Raw genomic sequence first — 27,059 nt, 5'->3', positions numbered from 1 at the left:
GTGAGAGCCTCGCTTAAACACGAATGTTCTCTCTACCTGCCTCATGAAGGCACTTCTTCATTGATGCTATCCGGGTGTAGCACCATCTCTGATTGAGGTATGAGTGTATTTTCAATGGACCGTTGCCTCGCGCCAAGCGCGACTAAATTTTTGCGTAGTACAGTCAAATCTTGATGTAACGAACATGGATATTACGAATTATTGGCTGTATCAAACTGTACCCAAAATATTTTTAACAAACATGTACTCTTACTGTATACATTGAGCGTAGTATGTCATAAAACAGATACCGTATTTACTCGAATCTAGGCCGGCCACGATTCTAAGCCGAGACCCGAAAGTTGAAGGCCACAGAAAAAAAAAAAACTTACCTCGATTGTAGGCCGGCCGAAAAAACAACTGTTTATACCTCATTATCACAATTATTTTTATGACGCGACACGACTGTTCTTACGTCGCCGCGCACGTGAAAGTGCGTGGCGCGAAATGACTGCACCATGTGTCTGCGCATAGGCGACTTGGTGTAGAGAGAGGAACTCGAGTGAGACACAACGGGAAGCATTGTGCCTGCATGCTCTGCCGAAGCGTGATTGATGGCCCCGAGAGGGACCGTTGAAAAAAAAAAGCTGCCAAAGGAGCTTTGAGAGAAGAGGAGGAGGAGAGGCGGCGTTGGGCGAGGAGACATATGCAACGCCAGCCCGGGATCAGCCCCCGCTCATTCGTCATCATCATCGCTGACTTCTTTATCGCTGGCCTCCTCGAACAGTGCACTATCTTCACTGCCATCAAGTGCATTAGAGATGCAGCACTTGCGGAATGAGCGTGCAACCAAGCTTTCTGGGATGTCATCCCAGGCTGCAGCTATCCAAGTGGCTACAACTCCCAGTGAGGCGCGCTTTATTCGGCCTGTTGGTGTAAGCTCGCGCCGCTCTTCACTAAGCCAGTCCACGTAGTACTTGCGCAGCCGATCCTTGAAAGGCTTATTGAGGCACACATCAAGAGGCTGCAGCTGGCCTGTCATGCCGCCGGGTATGATGGCGACGTCGGTACCGGCTTCGGAAAGCGCAGCTTTTACGCCGTCAGTGAGGTGTCCACGGTAAGAGTCCAGGACGAGGAGGGAACGTTTGGCCAAGAGGGCCCCTGGACGCCGCTGCCAAACCATTCTGATCCACTGCTCAACCATATCGCTCGCCATCCATCCATTTTCGTTGGCGCGGACGATCACATTTCTTGGAAACACTTCCCGAGCTGGTAGAGTCTTCCTCTTAAAAATTATATACGCCGGCAGCTTGTGGCCATCCGCCGTGCAGGCCAGCATTACAGTCATGCGCTGCTTTTCGTATCCGGCCGAGCGCACTTTCACTTCCTTGGCACCTTTTTCGTTCACGGTGCACGCCACTGGCATGTCAAACCATACCGGCGTCTGGTCAGCGTTTCCCATTTGTCCTACGGCGTAGCCGTGCTCCATCCTCTTCCTTATTACGAATCGCTGAAATGAGATCAGCTTCTCTTCGAAGTCGCCCGGCAGCTTTTGACAAATGGACGTGCGACGTCGGAGGCTGAAGCCAAAGCGCTTCATGAACTTCTGCAACCAGCCCCGGCTGGCTTTGAACAGTTCCCGGGGGACGCCTCGCTCTCTCGCCAGCTCTCTTGCTTTGGCTTGCAGCACTTCCGTGGTCACTGGAAGTGCCGCTGACCTCTGCGTCTCCACAAACTCGGCCAGAGCTACCTCCACTTCTGGATGGCGGCCTTTCTTGGGGCCCGTGAAAGCCGTTCTCGTTGCCGCGCAAGCAAAAATTTCGTTACGCTGCCCCCTCCAACGGCGAACATTCTTCTCATCCACGCCGAAGTCCCGCCCGGCTTGAAGATTTGACGACTGCTCTGCAGCGACTATAACTTTCCGCTTGAAGGCGGCACTATAATGGCACCGCCTGTTTGGTGCCATGGTGTTGGTGATAAAAACTACGCACGAAAACTTCACTGCTGCGAATGTGCTCACGCCACCGCACGAGAACAGAACAAGGCCAAAATGGCAGCCAGTGCTCATGTGTGCTTTGATCAGTATCGGCTACGGATAGCAACGGCTACAGTGCTGTCTTTCGTTGGCGTTTTGTGGGGGCGCCACCTGCGTGCTACATTTATTCGTATTTTACGAATACGAAACCTCGAAACGAAATCCTCGAATCTAAGCCGACATAAGAGTTCTACATCTCGTTTTTTTGAAAAAACTATCGGCCTAGATTCGAATAAATACGGTATATCAAACTGTCAAGTTACTTGTGGCAGTGTGGCGAGGATTTGCGCCATGGTTCACGTTTTATCTTGTACTTGCCAACAATGCCACGGAAAATATAGTGGCATGAGCAGTTGGTAGCCTCGTGGTCAGCACCCGTTAGCTCGTCTCACATCTATTAATAGTGCCCCGAAACCAGCGGCATGGTTGATCGTAGCCTTTGCAGTAGCCATCCTATGCTCACATCACCCGTCATGGCGGTGGTGAAGTCGGCGACAGCTTTCGTTCTAGCATCCCATTTCTCACGCCATATCGCTGTGATGCGGGAAGCCACCCTCGCTGGCTTTCGCCCTGCTTTCGTCTGCTTTCGCCCGCTTGTGTTGTGTGGGGAAGCCAACCTAACTGGTGTTTGGCGCTCAACTTTTTGTATCCGCAATCGCTGCAAGTCGCTACGAAACGGCGCTGAAACATCGGAAACGATCTCTTCCAGTTGCTTTCCTATCACTGACTAAATTTTGCTTCTCCTGCGCGAGTTTGCGGAAAAATGTTATGTGTATGGCCCAAGGCATCAAAATTCGGCTATAGTGAACTATTTTAAGATTTTTACCTGTTCGCTATAACAAGGTTTGGCTGTTGTTAGCCATTACAACAAAATCCAGGATTTTTTTTCGATTGGCTTCTGCAGGAGAACTGTGTTCCTGGAAAAAGGCTTTAACTCCCATTCCTGTAGCAAAACGTATTTGCTTCCCGCTCTTTGTAGCAATGGGAGGGGTGGTGATAAGAAACAAGACTTGAAAGAAGACGGCAAAGAGGCCAGAAGCCTGAATGATTGCATCAAGCATCCACTTCTCACCTGAATGATTGTTTCGTTACACCTCAGTGCAAGTGGGCCAGTGGGAAAAGGCTCGCTGTGACGAAGTGGAAGGGGGAGGAGACTCATTACCGGAGATGTAGGGCTGAATCCTTGGGTTGCTGTATGGCATGTTTACCCTACTTTACCTTACTAAAAGGGCAGCATACAAATAAAATGCTTGCTTCATGGGCCTCCTGACAAAACTCCCTTCTTTCAGAGTGAGCCAATGCACTTGGTACACACGAACATTCCTCACGGTAGTCTTATGAGAAAATTTTTCATCACAAACTGGCTACCTGCACCGATAAGGCAAAAAGATGGCCCCATATGTATATACCACAGAAATAATTCGGTGGTGTAATTGGAATCGCCCTGCTTATTGCCTGGGCAAGATCTTGACCACGATGCCACGACGAAGATACGTTACCAAAAAAAAAAAAAAACGGATTGTTGTGTCATCTGACAAGATAACAAGTGATGCGAAGTTACCAAGCCATGTAGTACAGTACTCAAGTTCAGTACAAGTACTGTACGGTACAGTACTCACTCTGACAGTGCTTTACACATCCGTGCAATCTTGCTGTGTGTGTAGGACACACATTTCTGCCTCTGCTCGCTTTTGATGAGTCACGATGAACGAGGTGGCCACCTGGTGTCAACACGTTTTGGCGTCACAGCATTGGTTGCGTTCCATGCAAATGTGACCACAGAACACTGTCACGTTAAGCATTGCTGAAAGGCACTGAAGTTTCATTGGCGATGATGATGAGGCTGATTTGCGGTAAAGGGTTTGTGCACTGTGGACTCATCTGTCAGTGACGAACTCCTCTGAATGGAGAACTAGTCCAACTTGTTTTTCTGTGTCTTCATGCAAGCTCATCGAAGCAAGTTTGTGTCACTCACAGAGCTTTGGCCAGTCTGAGTGTGCTTCATTAGTGCACTTGATATCACCTGTTAATGCGCCTGACTTCCGTGAAAGCGTGGAGAAACAGATGCCAGGTGTTCATCTCCTGCTAAGAACGAAAAAGGAAATCACTTTAATGATGGGGAACAAGCTCTATAATAGTACTTTCTACCCCTCAGTGATATTTAAAAGAATTGTGCGGACTACTTCGTTCAGTTTTGGTTCAAGATCGGAGGCAATGTTTACCACGGAAAGAAATACAAGAACAGCCACTGAATGCCATCGGGCAGTCCCACAACTGTGGCAAAGGCAGCCGATTTTGCACGCTGAAAAATCTACGACAGTCTCCTCACAAGAGCAGCTGGTGGAGATCTCAGCACGGAGCATGAGCAAGTGGAAAGACAGTGCTGTCATCGTCGCAGGTGGTGCAAATATTGAATGCCAAGCACTGATTTGAACTGTGTGAAAACTTGTGGCTCATTATAAAGAGGCAAAACGCTGAGTGCGCTCCAACCAAAGAAAACAGCAAATTTGGCAAGCTTTCGCTTTGCATGTCTACAGCTTTCACAAGGTTTCACTTGGGAGCTGACTGCTGCAACATACAAAGAAAGGGCATCGGCAGGAGCACGGAAATTTTATGCGTACATTCACTATTCTTTGTACAGACTCCCTGTTTCTTTTGTTTCAAACGCATTGGATGACACTCGAGCAGTGGGAGCGAAGGAATTATAAGGGGGTGCTTTGTGCAGCCTGCCACCGAGATAACTTTCCTGGAGGCAACGAACTGCTTTTCTGTTCTTTTTGCCATGGCTTTATTTTATTTATTGATTTCAAATGCTCTCATGGCCCTGGGGCATTATTGAGGGGAGTGGAACAAGGCCGAATATTAATAACACGGATGACATGATGAAGAACCGCAGATTTTTCTGATCACAAAGTAGGGTGCATGAAATCGGCTATCAATAACTGATCATCGCTAGTTTCCTTACAAGCTTTACATAATCACCTTGAACCACTACGAGTAGCACTGGCATTGTAGTGGCTCCCGTGGTCGTAGGGGAAAACTGTGCATTCATCTGATTCCCTTATGACTAGTGCCTATTCTGGTGTGCACTGTGAAACCTATGCATAGGCCCTGGTTATGGCACCCATGATATCCTGTGCTATGTATCCACACGCAGACTTCTATTAGGCAATGCATCGTTGGGTCAGAAAGTGTTGATCGGAAAAGTTTCGAAGAGGGTGGGAGCGGATTGGAGGGAATGGGGAGAAGGCAAGCGCTCTAATACATCCCATACGGTAGATACCGTTTTGATCTTAAGTTTGTTCCGAATGTACTAGAGACCAATCTGTTTTCACTTCCACCTGGGCAATATCGAATTCAGCATTGAAAATTGAGTGTTTTTTTCAGAGAGCACCTGTGAACTTTTTGCTTCAGCTGTGACTCTTGTCAGGTCTGCCATGATGTGAACCAACTTTCCCGGTCAAAGTGTTGTAGAAAGGGGCTGTTTCTGAACATTTTTACTCACATCAGAATGGCTCATTCTGATAGCAATTCTGGTTTGAATGTCGCATGGATTTGGCAACATCAGGATGTAACTGAAGAAGTGATCAATCATTCAGTTTGCAATTTCACCTCATATATTGCACAGCACTGGTTGATTATACACGTGGATATCTGGAGAGTTAGCCACTGCTGAAGGATGGCACTTGGGTGTTGACTTTCTCAGTAATTCTCCCGCAAGATACCGAAGCCACTGCTGACTGTGTGGACTTGATGCATGTAGATGTCTGCCACCGTGTAGTCTCATCTTCTCTTTCAGTCTTATGTCACGTCCCTTGTTACAGGTTGCAGAAAACAAATGCGGTTATAGTTTGACCTCCCCATCTCGTTTTAACTGCCTTTGTTTCTTGTGTACACTCTTTCATACAGCTGCACTGGAAGGCGCTTCACGTGGCCCAGAGGCGACGCAGAGTCAGATGCTGTGGCTGCTGCTCCTGCCACTGCTCGCTGGTGCAGCTGCGGTAATTGCGCTTGCCCTCCTTTGGGCACGGCGACAAGCATGGGGCCCACGCAACAAACCATTTACACTGCCATCACCACTGCCCGATGACAGCAAGCCTCGGCGGGACCCCGGACCCCCCGGTGTGTACCCTCATACCCTGTCTCTTGCTGTTGGGTGGGGTCGGAAATTAAAACGGAAAACGTGTCTCCTGGACGGTGCAACTACTCTTTGGCCGATATTGGGCTAGCTGCTATTTGAAGAGCATGTCGCACAATGAAGCAACAATGTTGGACGAGGGACGCAAGCTGAGCTGTACTGAGAGCTGCATGCTTGCATGTTGTCGAATGGAATAGTATGTGCTCAAATTAATAGAAGTGCAAATTCGTACTTGAAGACAATATGAAATGCAATATGACAATATTGTTACGGAGCACAGTCGCGAAGTGAAAAGGACATTGTTCTGTCGCTGGGCAGTTGACGACGACAACGACGCTGCAGCTGCAGCTTGAGTGACATCAGACGGACGTGGACAAGATGCTGGCGAATAACATTATCGAGCCTTCTAGCAGTCCTTGGGTGTGCCCTGTGGTGTTCGTCAGAAAGAAAGATGGCATTTGGCACTTCTGTGTCAACTATGGGCATCTTAATAAAACAACAAAAAAAGACATCTATCCTCTTCCGAGAATTGATGACGCCCTCAACTGCCTACACAGTGCCAGCTATTTTTTTTTATTGATCTCCGTTCAGGCTACTGGCAAATTGCTGTTGACTAACGGGATCGTGAGAAGACTGCCTTTATCACCGCTGATGGCCTGTACCAATTCAAAGTCATGCCTTTTGGCCTCTGCAACACTCCTACCACCTTTGAGCGTATGATGGACTTGCTCCTGCATGGCTTCAAATGGACGATGTGCTCGTGCTACCTAGATGACGTTGTCATTTTCTCCCCAACTTTCGAAAGCCACCTACACTGTCTTTCTACTGTCTTTCCCATCTTCTGCCGCGCTGGTCTCCAACTGAACGCCAAGGAGTGCAGCTTCGGCTAGCGCCAAATTAAGGTCCTCGGCCACTTGGTTGATGCTTCTGGTGTCGAGCCCGACTCTGACAAAGTTCGCCTCGTTCACGGGTTCCCCACCCCCCGTTCCTCAAGCGATGTGTGCAGTTTCCTCGAGCTCTGCTCGTATTTCCGCCGGCTTATCCTGAACTTTGCTGACACGACCTGTCCCCTTGTTACTCTCCTGAAGAAGGATATGCCTTCCTCCTGGAGCCTTGACAAAGCTCGTGCCTTCACCGCTCTTGTTGCGGCCCTCACTGCTCCACATGTGCGGGGTCATTTTAACCCTTCTGTGCCTATGGAACTTCGCACGGACGCCAGTGCCATGGTATTAGCACCATCCTTGCGCAGCGCCAGCACGATCACTATCGTGTCATTGCCTACACCAGCTGCCTGCTGCCCTCCGAACGTAACTACAGTAGCCGACGGGTAATTCGATCTCCAATAATTCGGACTTGGATATTTCGGACCTCGATGAGGCACCGTCAGTCACCCCATAGAAGCGCATACATATTCGCGACGGATGTTTCGGACTTCAAAAGTTCGAAAGTTCGATTTTTCGGACTAATTTCAGTCACCTGCGGGCCAAAATCGGCCATCTTATCAGCTTTTCACCGGCGCAAAAAGCGCCATCTTAGATTGAGGTGGATTTACGCTGCAGTTGGATTGGCTTGACATACTTTCGGTACCTCATTTTTGCCAGTAGAGGTCTCTGCGATCTCTGACACTTCGAGGTGGCAGCCGGATTGTCATCGCCGTCAACTTGTGCGCGTCGGTCTGTGCGTACGGCGTCGTGATCTTCAACCGGAAAAGGTATGCACACGACGCGACCTTAGCGCCCTCAGTGGCGGTGGCGGCAGTGGCGGCGCGCGCTCGAAGAATAGACAGTAGACAGTTTTAGCTGTGCGTATGCAAGTGCTTGCGTACGCAAAGCGCTACGGCACTGCGTGCATTACGCTGTCCGCTCTGACGTATAGTTTTACCTGGCCGAGCGGTAGCGTCCCCCAGGCGCATGTAGCGCCATCTAGTGACAAGACGTCAAAGCACATCAACACTCGGTTGAAGAAAATTTCATCAGTGATTACTGATAACTAGTGTGAGTGCATTGGGAGCCTTTTTTGTTCCAAGAAGAAAAACTATGCAAACCGAAGAAAATGTAAGAACTGGCTAAAAGCTAGAAAACTGTTTCGCCAGGTGTCGTTGCTACGAGAAAAACACACTGCATTCAGTTAGGCCTAGGAGCTTGAAATTGGCCAATTTATCTGAAAAACAGGGGCTAGTTATCGCTTATACCGCTACGTGTGGGTAAGAGTAGGCAAAAAAAAAAAGAACCGCTACCATTTGAGCGAGCTATTGTGTCGGAGAATACAGCGGCGACATGTATTTATTCTGAAGCGGGCGAGCAGGGCGGCGCCGTCTTGTCAACGTTAGCATACGCAAGCCATGCAAGCACCGCAACGCAAAGTCCGCTGGCTAGCATACACACGCAAGACGCAAGGCTTGCGCTAGCGTTCTGTGCATGCGCACTACCGTCCCCGCAAACTCCTTGCGTACGCTAAGCCGTTGCGTACGCACAGCTAAAACTAAACTTCGGTCGGCCGCCGGCCGCCGCGACTACTCAAATCGGCAGCCGGACTTACTACTGCTTGGCGCGGCGTCGTGAGCTGCTGCTGGCGTTGCAATCTGTAAATAAAGCGATGTGCGGTGGCAATTTTTTTCCGCTTTTACGGGGGTACCCAAATTGCTGGCAGCGAGATTCGTGACAGTTGTGCTGAAAAGCACAACGCCGTGCTCATGCCGTATTGCTCAGAATAAGAACTGACACGCCTTACAACAGTAATATACTTTACTCTAATCGTCGTCGGGCTGACGCGCGCGGAGCTCGATCTTAGGTTGGTGCTCCTTATCACATTTAACAGCAGTCAAAGACTGTACGACAGCAGCCTATAACTGTTTTTCTAGCAGTGCTACATTCTCTGTTTGGCGAAGTGGCTAACTGCCTGGAATCGTGGAGCCGTGTGACGTACTGCTACTTTTATGCGAAGCATATTAACGTAGGTTTCGGGCCTTCGCGCGACGCCCGGCGGTGGCCACCATTGACCCTGAAGTGGGGTCACGTGACATGACGTCACGTGATGACGTCACACCGGCTGCAGATGGGGCCTCATATCGCGCCGTCGGTCGCCTCCCGGCGGTGGCCACCATTGACCTTCAAGTGACCTTCAAGTAGGTCACGTGACATGACGTCACATGATGACGTCACACCGGCTGCAGATGGGGCCTCATATCGCACCGTCGGTTGCCTCCCGGCGGTGGCCACCATTGACCCTGAAGTGAGATCACATGATGTGACGTCACGTGATGACGTCACACCGGCTGCAGATGGGGCCTCATATCGCGCCGTCGGACGTCGCCCGGTGGAGGCCTCCACGCTTCGGTTCGCGCCGTCGCGCGCGACGTGGCGGCGGCGGCGCCACCATTGCTGCATCACGTGATATGTGACGTCACGCCAGGGATGAAGCGGCGCGCGCCCGCCGTCGCGTCAGTCTCTGTGCCTGCAACCGCGCCAGCGTCTTTGCGCCGGGCGTGTATGCGGCAGCTGCTTAACATGCTTCGCATCCACTGGGCTTAACCTTGATAAACCTCCAATTTTTTTAAGTTTTGAAGACTGTCACATAAGTTCTAGTAATTCACAATGAAAAAGCATAGGCATGCGAGGAAACAGTGGTAAAGTAGAACTACAATTTTCCGGCAATTTATCAGAAGGAACAATTATAGTTATTTCTTTTCATTAAGTAAAAGTGCAGTGTGTGGCATAAGTCGTAACCGAAACTCCTGTATGTGCCCGGCGGGTCCAAACTCAATTTGCATGTATCCGGCTTTCGTAAGTCCGCTGCTGCTGCTGCGGCCGAATATGTTTGCACAGGAAAATTCGATGTGCACAAGAAAGCGGGCGAGCATCTCGGCACTGACTGCACCTGTGATCGATCAGTATATATCGCCAGCATGGGCAGCGGTAGCGGCAGACAACACTGAGCCGTCCGGCCGCCAATTTGAATAACGTGACTACGACGAGAAAGCAGTCTCTGCGACCTTCTGTGAGCCATGTTTGGCACCGGAGTAGGGGGCACGGGGAGGGGGGGCACGGGCTCGACAGCCGGCAGCCGAATCTGAACACTCTTCGTCGAGCACTCGCCGCCACCGCCGCTGAGGGCGCTAAGGTTGCGTCGTGTGCGCATACCTTTTCTGGTTCAAGATCACGACGCCATGCGCACGACGCCATGCGACGCCATGCGTCTTTGTTTCCGACGTTGTCGCGGGCAGTTATCGCTTGTCTCATACGTTGAAAATTGGTTGTTGGGGGAAAGAAATTGTGCAGGAGCTATCTCACAGCTCGGCGGGAAGGGATAAAGAAGAGACTGAGAGGAGGGCTCCGGAATAATTTCGACCACCTGGGGATCTTTAACGTGCACTGACATCGCACAGCATACGGGCGCCTTTGCGTTTTGCCTCCATCGAAAAGCGGCTACCGCGGCCGGGTTCCAACCCGGGTATTCCGGTTCGGTAGCCGAGCGCCCTAACCACTGAGCCACCGTGGCGGGTCCCATACGTTCACCATTCGCCGTTTCGTCACTTGGGTCACTTGGGCGTCGACAGAGTGGCGCTCAGTCTTCACGAAGTTACATCCATTCGCCATTTTGTGATTGCGTCCGGCGGTTCCGTCGCTTTGACCGAAAAGTGCCTTATCTCTGCGTGTGTTTGACGAGCGGCGTGGTGCACACTCGGGTTATGGACAACATGGCCCCGCCGGGTCCGTCAAATAAGTTTGGGAAGTATTCCAACTAAATGCGGTGACTTTGCTGTCTAGCATGTACAGTGAAAGCACAACTTTGGCGCAAATACAGGCGCAAATCGTCGTCAGCAAGAGAAATTTTCCGCAAGGTAAAATCAGTGACATTTTTAAGCCGATTTCATCCCAATAAAGTGATTTTTTTTGTACTTCACGGATTTTTCGGACTGTTTGATTATTCGGACCATTTTTCGGGTCCCCGTCGAGTCCGAAAAATTCGTCGGCGACTGTATTGCATTACTGAGCGGGAGTGCCTTGCCCTTGTTTGGGCGTTAACAAAATTCCGCCTCTATTTGTTTGGACGGCCCTTCTGCATAGTAACGGACCACCATGCCTTGTGTTGGCTGTCCTCTCTTAAAGACCCCACAGGCCGACTGGGTCGCTGGGCCTTGCACTTGCAAGAATACACATTTACTGTTGTCTACAAGTCCAGCCAGCTGCACGAAGGCGCTGACTGTTTGTCCCACCATCCTGTCTATCCTCGTGATTCCCGCTACCATGGTACCGGCGATTGTGTTTTGTCCATCTCGGACTTTCGACACATCGGCGACGAGCAGTGCTGTGATCCATCTCGGCACCCAATAACTGCCTCCGAAGTGCCCCTTCCGATCCTGCTCTGATCCTTCGTGCTGCATGACGATAGTCTGTACCGTCGTAATATGCACCCTTATGGCACCAACCTCTTGCTTGTCGTCCCGACGCATCTCCACTCTACAGTACTTGCCCAGCTTCATGATGCTCTTACTGCAGGGCACCTCAGCATGTCCCGCACGTACGACAGCGTGCGCCGGCAGTTCTGGCGTGGCCTTTACTGCTTTGTCCGCGGCTACGTTGCTGCCTGCGCTCAATGTCAGCGCCGGAAAATGCCCCCGCTTCCACCTAGTTGCCAGCTTCAGTCCATCGACATTCCAACTGACTCATTTTTTCATGTTGGTCTCGATATCTCGATATGCTTGGGCCTTTTCCCACATCAACTTGCGGGAACAAGTGGTTTGCTGTTGCGACCAAGTACACTATCCAGTGCGCTATAACACGCGCTATCCCGACCAGCTGTGCCTTCGATGTTGCCGACTATCTCCTCCATAATATCGTCCCTCTTCATGGCACTCCTCGTCAACTTCTTACAGATCGAGGCCCCTGCTTTCATAATAAATTGGTCCATGACCTTCTCCGCTCCTGCTCCACCCGTCAAAAGTTCATGACGGCCTACCATCCCCAAATAAACGGCCTTACTGAGTGCCTGAACCGCACCCTGATGGACATGCTGTCTATGTACGTCTCCGACCACCATCGTGACTGGGACGTCAGTTTACCCTTCGTGAAGTTCGCCTACAATTCCTCATACCAAGATACCACCGGATACTCCCCCTTCTACCTGTTCTTTGGTCGCGACTGGTTGCTACCCTTTGACAGCTTACTGCCAGATGACCCTTCTACCAGCAGTTACGCTTGTGACGCCATTGGCCGTGCTGGCGCTGCCCTCCAAATCGCTCGGGATTGTCTCCATGCTTCTTAGACCGCTCAAAAACTTCGCTACAGCCTTTATCACCGTGACGTCCACTACCCTCCCGGCTCCCTGGTACTCCTCTTACTCCCTGCACACCGTGTAGGCCTGTGTGGGAAGCTACTGCCTCGTTACATCGGTCCTTGCCGCATCTTGAGGCATCTGAGCAATGTGACCTACGAACTCACGCTGCTGCGCCCCCACTCTCCTTCCGCGGCCCCCTCCACACAGCTTGTGCACGTCGCCCGTCTTAAACCCTGCCACTCGCACCCGCCACCTTAGGACGTCCAGGGACTGTGCCTTCTCCCGTGGGGCAGAGGGGGGTTAGTGTTATGGTACACAGTCGCAAAGTGAAGAGGACGTTTTTCTGTCCCTTGGCAGTTGACGACGACGAGGACGCTGCAGCTAGTGCTTGAATGACTTGGTTTTTGGTGTGTCTTCTGTGTGTGGACTATTGTGCCTGCCGCTGAACTAACCCCATAATGATATGAGTTCTATCTTGGCACGTAATCGTTCGTCATCAGCTCACCACAAGGTCGAGGATTTTGGTTGTGTCCTCTCTCATTTAAGGAACTTGCCCTAGAGCATCTCATTGTTCGGCGTAGTTAAGGGTGGATGCAGCCTTAATTTTCATTAATTATACAATAATTGTAATCACATTTCACAGATATGTACGTATATACTCTCGTAATGAACCCACTTTTTTTCCAGAAAAGTTGACATCAGTTTGATGGGAGGGTTCATTGCGTGGGAAAAAAAGTTTCAAGAGATTTTTTTCGAAGGGTCAAAATTTTATGTCATACCACCGTCCGTCCTTCCGTCATCACCAAACGTACGCGGTCAGACAAATTCGTGCTTAGCATTGCTCATTTTGACGCGATCCAGCAATTTTGTGGTAGCAGGCACTGCCGGCCAATCGTGGCGAGATAACGCGAACATGCTGAACGCCGGCCCTGAAGGTCAGGCTCGCGTTTTTTGCGTGATGCTAAAAAAAAAAGCACGGGATGGTTACGGATGTGTAATGTGAATATTTAAGCCTTAGCTTTGAGCGCACAACGTCTTGGCAGTCTGTCAAGTTTGCCCAGTGTGCGTGCCCACCCCCCTCCTGTAGCAGTAGCTCTCCTCAAAAGATAAACAAACAAGCAGTGATGTATTGGCAGGCAACATCTTGCCACGCTGCAAAGGTATGTGCTGCTGACGGCACGAAAACTGAGGAAACTGCTACAAAAAACTAAAGGCTAAAAAACAAAAAAATTTAATTCTGGATGACAAAAGTGGGGGGCAGGTTCGTTATGCGAGTATATATGGTAATATTTTATGCTGATTTCAGAACTGCGTTTTATTTGAAGCTGGCTGGTGAATCAAGTAATTACAGTTAAAATCCTCTAAAGTCATCCCCGAAACATTAAACGGTTAAAAGGAAGTGCACAAGTGTTCTATGTCAGCATGTTTGCAAAGCCCTGTTCTGAGCAATAAAGCTATTAGCTATTTTTTTTAGATGTCTAGTACTCGTGGAAATAAACAAATTCCAGCATGCATATTCACATGAAAACATTTCTTACAAAAAAACAGCGTTAAAACGATATTGCATGTGTAAATAGAAACAATTATCAAACTCTCAGGATTCATGTGCAAAAAGCAGAATCATTCCACAATCATTCTTTACGTAATGCCAAAGGGTTAGCAACTGCATGATAAGTGAAAGCTGAAAAAAATCAACCTTAAAGTTTACTTCCTCGTTGGCGTCACTTGTCGCCTTGTATGCTTTTTCTTTTGGTCAGAGAACTGCGGCATTTCAACCAATTGAGCACTGGCCTTCTGATCTCTCGGCTTCATGGTGATAATAAGATGGCGGTGCTCTGTCATAGGAAGTCCCCAGAATTCGCGATGCACCTGAACCATCGAAGTGCAATTCGCTCTCAATTTTTGGCGGCCACGCATAAACAAAAAAGACGCTTTTTTAAAAATTTCTGCTGCATATTTCATTAAAATTTTTGCCATGAGGCATGTGAAGACTTGAGGCTTACATAAAAAATAAATAAATGGAGTAGTTGGAAATTTTAACCAAATTGGCTGTTTTATTTCTCCCGTCCCTCTGAAGCAGTTTGTCGCGGTTATATCAGTCTTTGTGCACCGCAGCCGGCTGATTTTAAAGCAGAGGAGCTTAGATTTGACTGACTGGGTTTGCGTTTCACACCATAGATGCCATAGATTCTCAAGTACCACAAGTGGATTGGTTGTGTGTGATACCACTCAGGTTCCCGTTGTGTTATTGTTGTTGTGCGAATTGTGCTTTGAATTCCGTTATTTCTGCGTATTACTCTGAAGAACCCTGCTTTGAGTGTTAGTTCTCAGAAACAATTGGCGAGATGTAGCTAATGAACTTTCTTTTCTTACAATGGCCATCCTTGTAGCGCTAAAAAGTTAATGGTGAGCTACCTCAGGCACTTCACGTTTATGCCATTTTTCTTTTCACTATGCTTTCTCTTTGGTAAGTTCTTTTTGTTTGATGTCCTGAAATGCTCATTTATCAATCAAGACTAGCTGCATATAGGGAAGTTATTAATCCTGTGCAATTATTAAATAATTTCGAATACTCAGTCCAATAGTAAAGTATTCGATATTCGATTTAATCCGGATGTTTGGTATAGAAAATCTCTAAGTATTTGTCTCAAGCGAATAAAGCTTCCGGGACCCTTGCTGTGTGTCGTTTCGGTTCAGCATACCTTCTCCGGAATGACACCGCGGCACGCACGCCACCAGAGCGCTGACTCCGCGCCACGTGCCTGCGCTCCCGCGCGTGCCGGAGCCGGTCTGCACATGCTTGCGACAACAGACTCGAGCAGTCGGCAGCGCGGCGCTCAGATCTGTAACTGCCAAGTGTCTATGGCCGCATTACCTGCGGTGCGCGCGCGCCGTAACTGGCACGGCAGCATGCATCAGTAGAGAGATTTAGCATAGCGTGATCCGCTTCCGTGCGGTGGCAATGGCCACGCGCTGATTGGTCCTGACGGGAGCAGGTGTGCAAACAGCTCCGCGGCGCATGGCGCCTTGTGGCGTCCTCAAGGCGACCTGTGCATGCTCAATGGCTTAGACATGTGACTCTCTTGATCTCCGTGCAGCGAGTCTGAGCTGACTGCAGGTGCCGCAGCTGCTCTTTTCCGCTTGGAATTTGTGAATCAAGTGCGACGGCACGAGCACCAAGGGGAGCTAGCATGAGACATATTGCCACAGTGTTAGCCATTTACTGGCGCCGCCATGCGGTCGGACAGCACCCGCTGGTCTTCTTTGTGTTCCTCGGCTCGTGCGTTGGTTCGCTGAGTGTGTCTGCCTGGCTAGTCCTTGTGTGCCCTTCTGCCCTTTCTGCCAGCTTTCGGTGACATTTTGGTGGAGGTGCTGGGTGTTTTTTCAATGCGCGAAGAGCTCCCGGGAGCCTCCGACGATGCCCAGCTACACCCCGTGGACACAACACCTGCCCACAAGACAAGCCGTCGCTTGCGAGGCTTAACTCCTGAGTTTCGACCCCTGACGGCACGGCCCCGCGCAATGACGTCCACTGCGACAAGTCAGACCACCCAGAATGCTGTCAGTTCCTCGCCGCTGCTTCTTCATGTGCCTCGCACTCCCGTGCCGTTTCATGGCGACAAGTTCGAAGACGTGGAAGACTGGTTGGCCAGGGGAAAAATTGTTGAACTTTCAACGATATATCATCGCACTTCGGAAGGAGCACAGCTATTTGCTGTCTCAGGTGGAAAAGGCTGATCAGACACCTGTGTACTTTGAGATGCTGATGGACATGACCATGGAAAAAAAGGGTTCTAAATCAGTGCTGACCGGCGGATATGCTGAGCTGCGCTGCACAGTCATGTTATGTGCTTTAGCTGATGGCACGAAACTGCGCTCGTATGTGATTTTCAAATGCAAGATGCTACCTAGCACGCCACTGCCCCCAGGAGTCGTCGTGCGTGGGGAAGATAATTCCTGGATGAAGAGTGGCCTAGCCGGTGATTGGCTTCGAGTAACTTGGGAACGAAGACTAGGTGTCTTGTTTGCATGCCGGTCGATGCTCGTACTAGATTCCTTCCGAGGCCACTGCACTGATGCGGGGAAGGCTTGTCTCGCCGAGGCCGGCACCAACCTCGTTATAATACCTGGCGGCATGACGTCCTTGCTAGAGCCACTCGACATGTGCCTGAACAAGCTGTTCAAGGCACACGTAAAGCAGCTGTATGCCCAGTGGATGGCCGACGGCCTTTACGTCCTCGCATCGACGGGACGCGCGCGAAGGCCCGATATTCCATTGCTGTGCCAGTGAATTGTGGATGCGTGGAAAGCGATACCAGCTGACTTGACGCGTAAAAGCTTTAAAAAATATGCCATCAGTAACAGCTTGGATGGTTTTGAGGACTTAAATGCGCATGCACAATCTGGTGCCCACATCGGACTTACCTCATCAATTCTTTAGAATCTGTGCAGAACCGCGCTGCTCACTTTATATCTTTAAAGTATGACTACAAAGTCAATATCAGCCATATAAAATTATCACTGGATCTCCCCTCATTGGTCTTTCGCCGCAAGATATCACGACTATGCCTCTTTCACAAGATATTCTGTCATATCACGCATCTGCGCCAATCTTTTCTTCACCCACCAGCACCTTCATCTTGACACTTATTCAGTAGCTTAAGTGTACAGCGCCTGCATGGATCAACATCTGCTTTTAGTATATCACTTTTACCAATTGCAATGCAGGCAGGAATGAAATGAATTGCCAGATCCTACTGTCATGGAAAGCGACCCTGTCAAATTCAAAGAGCGGTTACTTTCTATCTTTGAACATTAAATCTGCCTTTATTTCTTTTCTTCCCCCTTAGTTTGATGTGCTTGAGCTACTCGTTTGTAATTCCCTTTCTCTACTCGATTGCCATTTTTTTTGTAACTGTTTTAACTGTGTTCTCATTTGATTTTACTGATTGTATTCGTTGTCCTCATTGATCTCATTGTATGTTTATATATATATATCTGTTTTACTAGATTTGTTTTTTTTGTTTCAACCTCTTTGGCTTTGTTCATGCATTGTTCTATGTATGTCGCCCCCCCCCCCCCCAAGTAATACCCTTTGAAGGGTCCTTAAGGGTTCAATAAATGATGATGATAATTAATGATGACTACGTCTTTGAGAGTGGCGATGAAGCCTCGAATGGCAGCAGTGAGAGCGGCGACGCCTGAGAATCGGATAACCAGTGATGTCGTGGTGGTCGTTTGAATAAATGTTCTGAAAATGAAATAATCACTGAGTGTGCAGTTGTATCTTTCTAGCTGTCTTTTTTTTTTTTTCAGGTAATGTGTGGGTTATACACGAGGCTTTTTTTTTTGTGGAGTTCAAAGTAAGGGTTTTGGGTTATATGCGAGTAAATATGGCAATCGCACTTAAGACCCACAGTCACGGGTCTCAGATAGGTCTCCCACCACATATATATTGGCTCTGCATGTAAGTCGACTCCCCTAAATTATGATGGCCATTTTTGCAGGACATCGACGCATCTTCAATGAGTGTGACAAAGCGTCAATGCATTCTCTCCTTTTTTTTTTATGTAACGACCTTGCTTGTTCGAAACTATATTGATTTGAAAGTGCCTATTGTGCTGTTTATCTTTTTTTTAGTGTGCTAGCACTTATAGTGGGCATTTTCCTCATTTAGCTGTTATGTGTTTGCTTGTCTGTGTGTTTGTCTGTATTTTTGTCTGAAGCTGGTTTTGTGATAGCTGCTCACCTACCTACCAGATAATGGGGCAACACCTGCCCACCAACCCAAGCAACCCAAGTCCCCACCGATGCTAGCACCTGCCATAGAAGGGCAATGGCGCATCGCTTAAACCCCTGCAATACTGTGCCAGGAGTGGTATGAGCACTCTAATGATCGGTGAATGTAAAGGAGAGAATGACCAAGATGAACATACTCATTATTGCTATCTGAACAACTGCCATCCTTGAACAACTTATCTGAACACCGAAACCAAAGAGAAAACCGAATTGTTAGTGCACACCTAATTGGCATTTAGCCTAAAAATGTAAATTGACCACATTTTTTTTGTACCAGAAGTATTTGAAATATTCGCTTCGAAATTATAAGAACACTACTACTTGCTTCAAATTTGCTTTGAACCAAAAAAAAAACACTATTCGCACAAGCCTACTTCTAGCTCTTGGCACCGAAATTGACTGGCTTTTTTTTTTCTTCTTCTTCTCCTTCCTTTCCTCTGCATCTTTCTCCTCCTGGGTGTGCAGTGGTGAAAGTGGTGTACTCGCGCGACAGTGAGCCGCACGTGGCAGCAGTGTCCCAGCTGTGCTCGTTGCTCCAGAGCGAGCTCGGCATACGGGTAGAGTGGGACGAGGCGGCTGCAGGTCCCGCCCACGTGACGCATGACTGGGCAATGGCCATGGCGCAGCTGCCCTGCCCCACCTTCAACCCCGCGGCCATTCAAGTGGCGGGCAAGAGGGCGCCTGAGATGTTGCTGGTGCTCGAGTCCGACGGGGCGCTGCTCAAACACCAGGCATATCGACAGCATAAGGTGGGCATCTGAGGCAATTTGTTGCTGAAAAAGTTGCTGCACATTTCAGCGAAAGGCGTTTCATGGAGGCAGCGAAACATTCTTCATTAACCTGTCTTTGTCGCTGCATATAGTGAAAGCTTATTAATTACAACTTTAATCATTCTAATTTGTGGATAATTCAAATGGTGCAACTTGGTCCTTCCATGCTTCCAGAAGTGGGTGTAAAACGTTGCCCATTAGTTGAAGAGCACATTGGTTCCGCCATTCATAATTCGAACCACGTGCCTCCGCGCTGGGGTGGCTATGTATGCAGCCAGCCGAGCAGTGCATGTGCAAAGCTGTGCTGCTTATTTGGAGATGTGGAGAGGGTAAAAATGGTGTGTGTGGGGAATGAATGGAGGGAAATGGACTCACTCTATGTTAGCGGTACCATGGTGGCAGCAAGAGATTTCTACTCAACTGTGGTTTGTAATCACTCTTGCTGAAGCCATCAGTAATTTTCTGTGTTAGCTTTAATTGTTGAGCAATGAGCGACGCTAACAGTGCCAAGATGCAGCTAATCGGGCACATCGCAGCGTCACAGTCACTCTGAATCCGAAATTGTGGTCCTGCACAAAATCGTAACCTTCGCATAAGGAATGAATTGGAGCTTTTGGTGATTGTGCTGCATGTCTTCATCTAGGGTTTTCAGTGCCGTCTGCATCACATTCCGTGCAGTTGGTTGCAGCGGTTGCCCCAAGTTAAACCTTCTCTGTGTGCCATGGTGTAGTGATTTAGAATGCCATCCATCTGCAGTGATCATACCGCGTCAAAACAACTCAAGAGAAGATTGAAGCCACGCCTGACGACGACTCCAGGCAGTTATCAAAATGGGTTATTGCCAGAAAGCACTCTCATTGGGTTGTTTGTTTGTGACTGTGGCTTTGAAGGCTGGAAAACTGTCCTATTAACTTTTGCTTCTTTGCCTAAATGGTCGCTTAACCTTCACGGCTCACGAGTGTGAATTTGCAAGTCGCAGAGAGTGTGCGACTGTTTTGATTGAAAAGCGGTGGTCGTTGGATAGTCGCATACTATGCAGTTTTCCAGCCTCTGTACTTCGCAATAATGATGTGGCCGCCCTCCACTGTACATGTTGAAACGCACCAAACACTGCCCGCCTGTTCTCCATTTTCAAGTCTAAGAGGAAGCCTTCCACTGTTCAGGGCTTTGAACAGGAGGTGTTGGCCTCACTACTTCAGATCCTGCTGTACTGCATTTTGTGTTCACTTTCGTTAGTTCGTGGATTGGTTCATTTGAACCTCGTTGGCTTCCCTCTCCAGTTCGAATTGACAAGCTTTTACTGCATTTCTTGCAGATACGCTGCATGTTAAAGCATGCTCAGGGGGTTTGTTGTTGTCGCATGGCAGAGTTGCTCAGTGTTGGCTTAATATGTCATAAGGGAAGTGCGAAGGACGTGTAATGCTATCACCCATGATACAGGTCTGTGGTCTGGCGCATGAAGAAGCTAGGGTTCGAGAACGTGTCATCTTAGACTTTACAGAAAGGGTGTTATTTCGGCCAATACTTGCATTACATTAAACAGTCGATCCTCTGCATATCGAATTATTGTCTATAGTATAAAGAGTCAGAACATCCCCTTGAAAATCCCATATAAAAAGTCGTACTACTGAACTCCCGTTCAGCAGAACAATCAATTGTTTTGAGTGACGCACCGGGCCCGTGCAAGTGGCTCTTCTAATGATTCACCTACCATGGCCTTTCGAGTGCGGGGCCAAGCCACTGCGTGGCCTTGGAAAGAACTGTCAGGGCTAGCCATGTGAAGGTGCTTTTGCACCCATTTTCTATGTGACACTGCTGTAATGCTGGAAAGCCAGCGATTGGTAGGCCGTTAGTCGTGCGGTGACACCAGCCTAGCAGACCGAAGACTACCGGCCGCTCTTGCTTGGCTCTTTCACCGCCAAAGGCCTTTCGGAAACCAACGGTACTCAAATTTTAACGAGGTCTTATTGCATTTGTTGTCTAATGGTAACAAGAAGCCGGACAGGCCGCCATTGGAATCTGAACCTGGCAACGTTTAACGCTAGAACTTTAGCTAGTGAGGCTAGCCTAGCAGTGCTGTTTGAGGAACTAGCGGAAATTAAATGGGATGTGATAGGGCTTAGCGAAGTTAGGAGGACAGGTGAGGCGTATACAGTACTAAAGGACGGACACATACTGTGCTATCGCGGGTTAGAGGATAGGCGAGAACTAGGTGTGGGATTCCTCATTAATAAGGATATAGCTGGCAACATAGAGGAGTTCTACAGTATTAACGAGAGGGTAGCAGCTGTAGTAATTAGGCTGAATAGGAGGTACAAGCTGAAAGTGGTGCAGGCCTACGCACCCACATCCAGCCATGATGACCAGACCGTTGAAAGTTTCTATGAGGACGTAGAATCGGCAATGAATAAAGTAAAATCGCAGTACACTGTACTTATGGGCGACTTCATTGCGAAGGTGGGCAAGAAGCAGGCTGACGACCACGTGGTAGGTGACTATGGGATAGGTTCTAGAAATACCAAGGGAGAGTTATTACTCGAATTCGCGGATAGAAATAATTTACGGATCATGAATACCTTCTTCCGCAAACGAGAAAACAGGAAGTGGACCTGGAAGAGCCCCAATGGTGAGATTAAAAATGAAATCGACTTCATACTATGCGCTAAACCTGGCATCATTCAGGATGTGGCCGTCCTCGGAAAGGTGCGTTGTAGCGACCACAGAATGGTAAGGTCTAGAATTAGCTTAGACTTGAAGAGGGAACGGAAGAAGCTAGTGAAGAAGAAGACCATTAACGAGTTAGCCGTAAGAGGGAAAGCACAGGAGTTTAGGATAGCGCTGCAAAACAGATATTCGGCTTTAACTGAGGAAGATGATCTTGACGTTCATTCAATGCACGATAATCTGACATCAATAATTACGGAGTGCGCAGTAGAAGTAGGCGGTAGGACAGTTCGAAAGGGTACCGGAAAGCTTTCTCAGGTGACGAAAGATCTGATTAAGAAGCGCCAAAACATGAGGGCATCTAACCCTACCGATAGAATAGAACTAACGGAGCTATCAAAGTTAATAAATAAGCGCAAGGTAGCCGACATAAGGAAGTTTAATATTGAGAGAATCGAGCATGCTATAAAGAATGGAGGTAGCCTAAAAATGGTGAAGAGGAAACTAGGCATAGGTAAAAACCAGATGTATGCATTAAGAGACAAGCAGGGCAATGTCATTAGCAATATGGATAAGATAGTTAACGTAGCCGAAGAGTTCTACACAGACCTGTACAGTAGCCAATGTAATCAGAGCGTTAATGAGAAAGACAGCAGTGCACAGCAATGCGTCTTCCCGCCAGTAATGAAAGATGAAGTAAAGAAAGCCTTAGAAGCAATGAAAAGGGGAAAAGCAGCTGGGGAGGATCAGGTAACAGCAGATCTGTTGAAGGATGGAGGGGACATCGTGCTAGAAAAACTAGCCACCCTGTATACGCAATGCCTTATGACCTCGACTGTACCAGAAGCTTGGAAGAATGCAAACATTATCTTAATCCATAAAAAGGGAGACGCGAAGGACTTGAAAAATTACAGACCGATCAGCTTACTATCCATTGCCTACAAAGAATTTACTAAGGTAATCGCTAATAGAGTCAGGGCAACGTTAGACTTTAATCAACCAAATGATCAGACAGGCTTTCGTAAAGGATATTCCACAATAGATCATATTCACACTATCAATCAGGTGATAGAGAAATGCGCAGAATATAACCAACCTCTATATATAGCTTTCATTGATTACGAGAAAGCATTCGACTCAGTGGAAACCTCAGCAGTCCTACAGGCATTGCGTAATCAGGGGGTAGAAGAGCCTTATGTCAAAATATTGGAAGATATATATAGCAACTGCACAGCTACTATAGTCCTCCATAAAGTCAGCAATAAAATTCCAATAAGGAAGGGCGTCAGTAAAGGAGACACAATCTCGCCAATGCTGTTCACCGCATGTTTACAGGAGGTATTTCGAGGCCTGAATTGGGAACAGTTGGGAATAAGAATAAATGGAGAATACCTAAATAATCTGAGATTTGCTGTTGACATTGCCTTGCTGAGTCACTCAGGAGGTGAACTGCAAATCATGATCAATGAGTTAGACAGGCAGAGCAGATCGATGGGTCTAAAAATTAACATGCAGAAAACCAAGCTAATGTTCAACAGCCTAGCAAGGGAACAACAGTTCACAATTGGCAGCGAGAGCCTGGAAATTGTGACGGAATACGTCTACTTAGGGCAGGTAGTGTCAGCTGATCCGGATCATGAGAGGGAGATAACTAGAAGGATAAGAATCGGGTGGAGCGCATATGGCAAACTCTCGCAGATCATGAGTGGCAGTTTACCAATTTCCCTCAAGAGGAAAGTGTACAACAGCATAATCTTACCGGTACTCACCACTCACCTACGGGGCAGAAACGTGGAGGCTAACGAAAAGAGTTCAGCTTAAGTTAAGGACAACACAGCGAGCCATGGAAAGAAAAATGATAGGTGTAACGTTAAGAGATCGGAAGCGGGCAGAGTGGGTGAGGGAACAAACACGGGTTAATGACATCCTAGTCGAAATCAAGAGAAAGAAATGGGCTTGGGCAGGGCATGTAATGCGAAGGCAAGATAACCGCTGGTCCTTAAGGGTAACGGAGTGGATTCCAAGAGAAAGTAAGCGTAGCAGGGGGTGGCAGAAGGTTAGGTGGGCAGATGAGATTAAGAAGTTTGCAGGCAAAGGGTGGATGCAGCTGGCAAAGGATAGGGTTAATTGGAGAGACATGGGAGAGGCCTTTGCCCTGCAGTGGGTGTAGTAAGGTTGATGATGATGATGATGATGATGGTAACAAGAATGTACCTCTTCTGATAGACTGCGAGTAGCCAAAGCATCCTGTGCTGCAGCATTGATGTAAGAAAGGCTAGGCTTTGTGACAACTGGGGTGTGGTGCTGTGCCTGTGCTCCGGCAGGTGGTACGTTACTACGGGAAGTGCGCCACTCGTGATTGTGCACCATATTCTTGCTTCTAGGCTAGCGATTACCTTTCTTATTGCCATATTTTATGTGCTGATGTTATAGAACTATTTCATGATTGCCTTTAGGTAGGAAACATATCGTAGATTGATTTTAGCACGCTGTATGCATTTCAGCTATACAGGAAAGACACAACGGACATTTTGCGAAGGCTTGTGGGAACTGCTCTGCTATCAGACCAACACCTGTCTTAATTGTGTTTATCAAGACCTGTGAAAGCTGCGGTTCACACTTAGCGACGACTCATTCCTCGCAGGACCTGGGCGCCGTGAGTGAAAGCAACATAGACGAGCTGTACCACACTACATATGCGGCGCTGCTGTCCAACCAGGCGCAGGCGTTGGGCGACTACTGCCACATTGTGGTGGCTCGCCTGCCTTACACCACGCTGCCCAGCCGCCTGGACCTGGTGCCCGAGAAGCGGTACCTGCTGCCGCAGCACCTGCAGCAACTCCTAGCAAAGCTGTTGCACGGCATGTCACTGCCCGAGAGTCGGGCCGACGCGGCGCTCAGCTCGGACGCCTGCAGTCGTTTTGAAGACGCCCTCGCCAACGCCTGCAATGCCTATGACGAGCGAGGCTTCTCAGCAGATAGCGTGTGTGGAAAGCTCCAAGCCATTCTTAGGGAGTCGTGACAACAGAAGATGGATGGTTTGGCCTTCTTTTACGAGCCTACATTCTTTTGCTGGACTAGGGGCCTGCCCTGATGCACGAAGTGACAAGGACTGGCAGTGATCCCCCTCTCTCTTCATTTTTGGAGCGAAGATCTCTCAGTGTGCCAGCATATGGGTTCACCACACCATGCTTGGAAAAACTACGGTGCTTCTCACCGTGGTGTGGTTCAAGAGAGCTGACAGGACCTCTTTTTTTATGACTTGTGCCATCAGCACTTGGGCCTGTGTTTACGAGGAGAGCGCTGCGAGGTTTGAGAGCCTCTTTCGAAGGACCAGATGCTTTCCTGACCTAGTCTGAACTGTATCTGCGTGCAACAATGCCCCGTGTTTGCAAGTCTTTTGATGTGGTCAAAAGCATTGTTTAGCAGCACTTCGTTCGAGGTGCAAGGCCGGTGCAGTTGTTTTCTGACAGTGCCAAAAGCAATGTTTATTAGTGTCTTATTCCTTTGAACTATAAATCTGATACAGTTGTGGTGAATCACTGGCAAAAGAAGTTATCTTTTGCGCACTGTGTTTGAACTAATAGGTTTGATCTCGAGTGGTTTGCACAGCACTTGACCTACCAGCAATGCAGGTTCCTTGCAGCAAGCCACTGTGGCACCAGAGTCATTCCATTTGCTTCATAACCATGTATGTCTTCTAGTGTTTAAAATCTATTAGTGTTTCCTTATATTGTGTCTTATATCATGGTTAGGGTGCTTGCTTTTCAAAGCAACTTTTACTGTTGGAAGTGCCACCTAGCTCTTATTCATTGTTCGTTTGCTAATGAAGATTTGGTGTCACTGTTGAGAAAAGCCCAATGAACTCTTGTGACTGATGTTCAGATAGCGTATGCTGGTATGTGTATATATTGTCGCCCACATAGAAGAATGTGATTTTGCTACGCAAATACACAATATACAAACATTTTTATTACTGTTTGAGTATATGCCACAATTTTTTTCGCCTCTATTCATGGTGGATCTTGGATACAAAGTATACGTAAAGTTCCCCCTACTTATTTATGTGCAACCCAGTGCTGACACATACTTGCCTGTCTGATTTCTGTATGACTATGTCTTTGATGAAGTACAGTCAAACCTTCTTATAGCGAACCAGAAAAATATATAAAAATATTTTGATACAGTCAAAGTTCATAATATGAAGTCTAATGGTAACAAGAATGTACCTCTTATGATAGCATTGAAGTCCCATTCAGCAGAACTATCAGTGTATTGAACGAAACATTGGGCCCTTGCAAGTGGCCCTTCTGATGGTTCACTCGCCATGACCTTTTGAGTGCGGCGCCGAATGCCAGTTAGGTGGGCCTTTCCGCATAGGACTGCCAGCATGCGACGGTGGAAAGTCAAATGCCAGCAAGCATGGTTTTTCCGCACTACAGTGGTGCCGCATGAAATGTGGGATGCTAGAACGAAAGGTATCGCCGTCTTCGTTGCATCTATGGCACTCAGAATGAGCACAGGATAACTTACAGTTGACCATCCATGCTGCTGGTTTGAAAGCACTATTGACTGGTGTGAGAGGCAGAAATGGGTGCTTGGCTACCAACTCTTCATGCCGCTACTTCTTGCATTGTGCTATTGGTAAATGCAAGATAAAATGTGAACGATGGCACTAACACTTGTCACATCACACCACTACCAGTCACTTGTGTAGTGAGGCAAAACATGCTTGCTGTCTGCCATCCGAGCAAGCACACTGCAGCTTGGCACTGAGCACTTCAACATATCCATTTTAGGCAAACAGTGCTCAGTATATAAAATAAGAATTGCGTGCGTTTGCTAAAAATAATTAGGACCAGTTGGACATGCCCAATAATTCATACTATTCATGTTCGTTATACCATGGTTTGACGGTATTAGTTGCTGGTACTTTTTTTGCATGGTTCATGAAACAAAAAATGTAATGTAGCATTTATTTTGTTTGAGCGAAATATAGTCACTTTACTGAATGCTCACGTGGCTGTTCCTTATTTAGATTCTGAGAAGAACTGTCCATTATGAAATTTAATCTAGTTTTCCTAGATGGATGCTTTTTAGATGGATGCTTTTGTTTTATGCAGGTTATGAAGTGACACAGTGGCAATGTGGACAGATTTCTTTATCACTCCTTTATTGCTGCTGGATTAGGAGACACTCTTCTGTAATTGTAAAATTATTTATCCTTTTGCCTTGGTGCGAGCAGCAGCGAGTGAAATTGCCCTCCACAACTCTTAATTAAGGCCTCTTGTTTCCCACGATTCTGAGGAAAATAACCGATTTTGACATTTTTCAGATTTTAACATTTTTCATGAAATTATCTATTAGCAGCTGCATTTGTTTTTTGATGATGTTGTGT

General features: G+C 48.0%; 1 protein-coding gene across 4 annotated transcripts in view; it reads left to right on the top strand.

The window, feature by feature from the left end:
• The window catches only part of LOC144107836 (uncharacterized), a 65,983-nt gene extending 39,304 nt beyond the window's left edge, over positions 1 to 26,679 (top strand). For all 4 annotated transcript variants that reach the window (XM_077641049.1, XM_077641048.1, XM_077641046.1 and 1 more), the window contains exons 9-11: positions 5,924 to 6,136; positions 18,693 to 18,976; positions 24,306 to 26,679. In XM_077641049.1, the coding sequence (XP_077497175.1) occupies positions 5,924 to 6,136; positions 18,693 to 18,976; positions 24,306 to 24,683 (875 nt within the window). In that variant the 3' untranslated portion in view covers positions 24,684 to 26,679. The remainder of the gene's footprint in view (positions 1 to 5,923; positions 6,137 to 18,692; positions 18,977 to 24,305) is intronic.
• The last annotated feature ends 380 nt before the right edge of the window (positions 26,680 to 27,059 follow it).

This window comes from Amblyomma americanum, chromosome 10, assembly GCF_052857255.1.
Source record: "Amblyomma americanum isolate KBUSLIRL-KWMA chromosome 10, ASM5285725v1, whole genome shotgun sequence".
In the NCBI taxonomy this organism is placed as follows: Eukaryota; Metazoa; Arthropoda; class Arachnida; order Ixodida; family Ixodidae; genus Amblyomma; species Amblyomma americanum.
Note: the sequence above shows the minus strand (reverse complement) of the source record. Positions and strands in the feature narration are given on the sequence as shown.